Source organism: Arachis ipaensis, chromosome B4 (genome assembly GCF_059453495.1).
Source record: "Arachis ipaensis isolate K30076 ecotype BB chromosome B4, ASM5945349v1, whole genome shotgun sequence".
Classification (NCBI taxonomy): domain Eukaryota; kingdom Viridiplantae; phylum Streptophyta; class Magnoliopsida; order Fabales; family Fabaceae; genus Arachis; species Arachis ipaensis.
This window is the reverse complement of record NC_142439.1, coordinates 134,772,113-134,775,883: the sequence shown is the minus strand read 5'-3', so window position 1 is coordinate 134,775,883 and position 3,771 is coordinate 134,772,113. Positions and strand designations below refer to the sequence as shown.

Genomic DNA, 3,771 nt, shown 5'->3' with positions numbered 1-3,771 from the left:
ACAATCATTAGACCACATCGGATTGCTACTAAAAAAAACCTGTTTTCATACATGGCCAACTATATATTGCCATTTCAAGGATCACTAACAAGAAAGGATTAAAAATTTTAATTTGCTCATGATGAAAACACTGGCAAAACAGAAAATATTGTTTACCCAGAAGTCTTTAGAAATGTATGATAAAACTTTTAACATTACTTATTTCTTAATTATTATCTCATGTATACATGTATTTTCGTTTATAAAAAACTTATTTTTTCTCAGTTTACATTCAACCAACTTTAATAATGCATACATGATTTTTATATCTCAAAATTATTGAATAATTAAATATTATTTTTCAAAAAGATTTATTTTTTGGGTGTCAAATTTCATAGATTTCACTTAAAAAGAATAAACTGGGTCACAAATTTATTTTTGCTGATATGGCATTATATAATTGAATATACGTGTAAAACTACTTTACACTGATAGTGTATCAAAATTAAATTCTAAATTAATACAGACAATATATTCTACTTATATCCAATTCATATACTTTATCTTCTTTATATTCCAATAAAATTACAAATATCTTATTAACCTAAATTTTTAAATCTTAACAATATTTTTACAAAACTAAATTTTCATTTCAAAAATCATTATTTTTCAAACTAAGCTTTACTTTTACATGATCATTCTATTTATTTCTCTTCCCACGCATAGCGCGGGTATCTTGCTAGTTTATATTATGTTTTATTATTCTGTGTTCAAATCGGTCAAAAGACTATTATATATATTACATACAATATTAGTATTCAATCCAATATTTTAAGCAAAATAGTTATACCATCCAAACACTACTATTACCCGCACGTATGCGTAGAGACTTCTGCTAGTTCTGATGAAAAGGTAATAAGTGACCTCTTATGCTACTGATATGATTTTCTTTTAAATTTCAAATCTAAGTTTGACATGATTTTAATCTACCATTCACGTGAAAGAAGTAAAACTAAAGGATGGCAGATTTCTAGAAGCTGATATCATTGTTGTGGTGTTGGAGGAAGGCCACAAACAGCCTTATTTAAGGGACACGTTGAAAAAGAAGAGGGTGGAATAAGGTTAGTCATAAATTCTGCAAAGCCATCTCAGTCCAGAAATCACTATAGCGGTTTATGGCAGTCACTCAATTCACATAAACCGCTACACTTATAGTGATTTAGGTTCAATTTTAAAATTGCTATTCTTATAGCAATTTCTATAAATATATAAATATTGCAAATATAATTTTAAATTCTAAATAATTTAATTAAGTAATTTGTCCTAATTAAAATCCTTTAAACATGAAACAAATAATCTTTATTGAAATCTTTTAAACATCCCATGTCAGCATATAAATACCAGCTCCTCATGCAAAAATAAGTGAACAGCTTGTAGAGCTCCTTGAAACTAGAGACAAATACCTCAGCATTTTGAACTTAGTATCTATGTTTAAGAAGCTGGCACTGCGTATCACCATTCTCCGCAACACTCTTGCGGTAAGCATAACATACGATGCAAATTGAATATCCTGACTTGACCACAAACCTTCCAGAACACACTCACTGAGCCTCATGGAAACGCATTGAGGGATGAACAATTTTGATGAGTAAACAAATTCACTAGCAATTGTACTAGTTACCTGACAAATAAAGCAATAATTCATGAAATTAATTAAATCGGTTAAATGAAATTGGAAATAACGAAATAATAGATAGTAGATACATACTCACCGTGGCATTTACAACAACGCTTAGAAATTGAAGCTTGGGGCAATACTTGAGCAAACCTACCAACAAATGCCATTTACAAGAACGTGTAACAAGCAGCTGCATTCGAATTAGATTATGAAAGGTGCATTCTGGAGTAGTAGGGAATTCTGCCTGCACAAGTTACATATAAAAAATAATATCATAAACGGGTAGAATTACAAGTTCACAGGTTACTATTTTACAAATAATGTTCTTATATATATTTTTTAACAAAAATGCTATTTGTATACCAAAATTAACTACTAAAATCAGCCACTAATGTATTTGTATATAAATACATGTGTGGTTTAATTTATTTTCAATGTGTATTTATATTCTAACATATATTTTACATTGGTGGCTGATTTTAGTGTACACGTAGCATAACTTATTTTTTAAACATAATTTGAAGCAAGTCCTATGACATTATCCGTTATTAGAAAATTTATTCCAATTGAATCTCAACTTCTATCAAATAATAATAAAAGCATGTCAATTGTCAAAGATATAACTGTATCAAGTTTCAATTTAATAATAGTGTAAGCTATGTTAAATTGTTAATACAATATAATGTATTCTCAGGCCATAAAGTATCATGATTCTCACACTTTAATTTAAATTTTAAAATAATTTAACTTTTATGTATTATTTTCTACATTTACCACAAAATTAAACTCATAAAAATAAACCTAACAAAAACAAAAATTTTGACACCCCAATGGTAGCAATGATATGATGCACTTTGAAAGAATTCATACCACACAAATAGAGAGAAAGTTGACGTTATAAAACTTGGCAATTGGAATCCAAACACTCATAACATCTGCTTTGACCAAGTTGGGGAGGTTAAATTCCGTCACAAAAGGCGGTTGACTGAACCAAACCTCCAGTTGACCGATCCGGAGATCCTCAAGAATTGGACAGCCCGATAGCAGCATCTCCAAGTACCGACTTTCAGTGAAACGAACTTCGTCGATAAGGTGCAAAAACTTCAGTGCAGGCAACGAAACACTCCGTACATTATCCACCGTTAATCCTCTTAGCGTCAGTGACACGAGTTTCGTGCTTGTGAGAGCCGTTGAAGGCAGCTTGGCAGTAAGTGGCAGCGAAAGCTCCATGGTTTCAACGCAGTGTTGTATGGCAGTGTCGATCCAGAGATTTAGATCCCAAGGGAAGCAAGAGAGAGACGATTGGCATTTAAGGCGGAAAGTTAGGATTGGCTGCGTGGCGTGTAGCCTAAGCATGAGTGCGTATGCGACGTTGGCAAAGGGATGGTAGTCTCCAATGTGAAGGTAGAGTGAGTCATCGAGATCGATGGCGGGGACGGAGTGCCAAATATTCCTCCACCTGTTTGATAGAACGCTTGTGGCCACTGCTGTCTTGGATGGCACATAAGAAAGGATGTGACAAAGAAGAACATCGGGTAATGTGCTGATCCTATCAATTCCTCCCATTGTTTTTGTTTCCCTTAGATAAGCCAACGCACGTGTTTATATTTGACCAAGAAAACTGTTGAATCCCAAACATCTTGCTTTTATGTTGATGGGATTGTGAGAAACTAAATAAACCGCCCAAACACAAAAATCTTTATCTTTAAAGATTAGCTCAGATTTATTTAAATTTTAAAATATTAAAATAAATTAAAATTAAATTAAATCTTTTTATCAATCCTAATAATAAGTTAAATTTAAATATAATTAAATAATTTTAAATTTAATATTAAATTGATGTCTTTTATTGAATTTTAAAAAAAATTGAGTTTTTGATGTTCCTATTTAGTCTAATGTGCCTTTCAATTGTCAGCATCATTATTTTTTAAATGAACTCTTAATTTCTTTAATGTGACATAGTTAACAAGAAAATAAAAATAATATTAAAAGAAATAAAAAAATATATTTTGAATTTGTTATTTTATATGATACAAGAGTCTTCTTATTTATAGAGATATTATCAATTAATCTCATAAATATTTATCTATTAACTATTAACTCTCAACTACTCA

General features: G+C 30.6%; 1 protein-coding gene across 1 annotated transcript; it reads right to left on the bottom strand.

Moving 5' to 3' along the window:
- Window positions 1-1,337: 1,337 nt before the first annotated feature.
- Window positions 1,338-3,223, bottom strand: LOC107637152 (F-box/FBD/LRR-repeat protein At4g26340-like). Its single transcript, XM_021121830.2, has 3 exons — window positions 2,528-3,223; window positions 1,752-1,901; window positions 1,338-1,660 (listed from the first exon to the last, which is right to left on the bottom strand). The coding sequence occupies exons 1-3, from the start codon at window positions 3,221-3,223 to the stop codon at window positions 1,388-1,390; spliced, it is 1,119 nt and encodes a 372-aa protein (XP_020977489.1). The 3' UTR covers window positions 1,338-1,387.
- Between the last annotated feature and the right edge of the window lie 548 nt (window positions 3,224-3,771).

Bases quoted from the DNA above. Each gene is read 5' to 3' on its own strand.
- LOC107637152 (XM_021121830.2), bottom strand. From the start codon at position 3,223: ATGGGAGGAATTGATAGGATCAGCACATTACCCGATGTTCTTCTTTGT. The intron at 1,902-2,527 runs GTATGAATTCTT...TAACTTGTGCAG, and splicing joins ACTTTCTCTCTATTTGTGTG to GCAGAATTCCCTACTACTCC. The intron at 1,661-1,751 runs GTGAGTATGTAT...TTTATTTGTCAG, and splicing joins GCGTTGTTGTAAATGCCACG to GTAACTAGTACAATTGCTAG.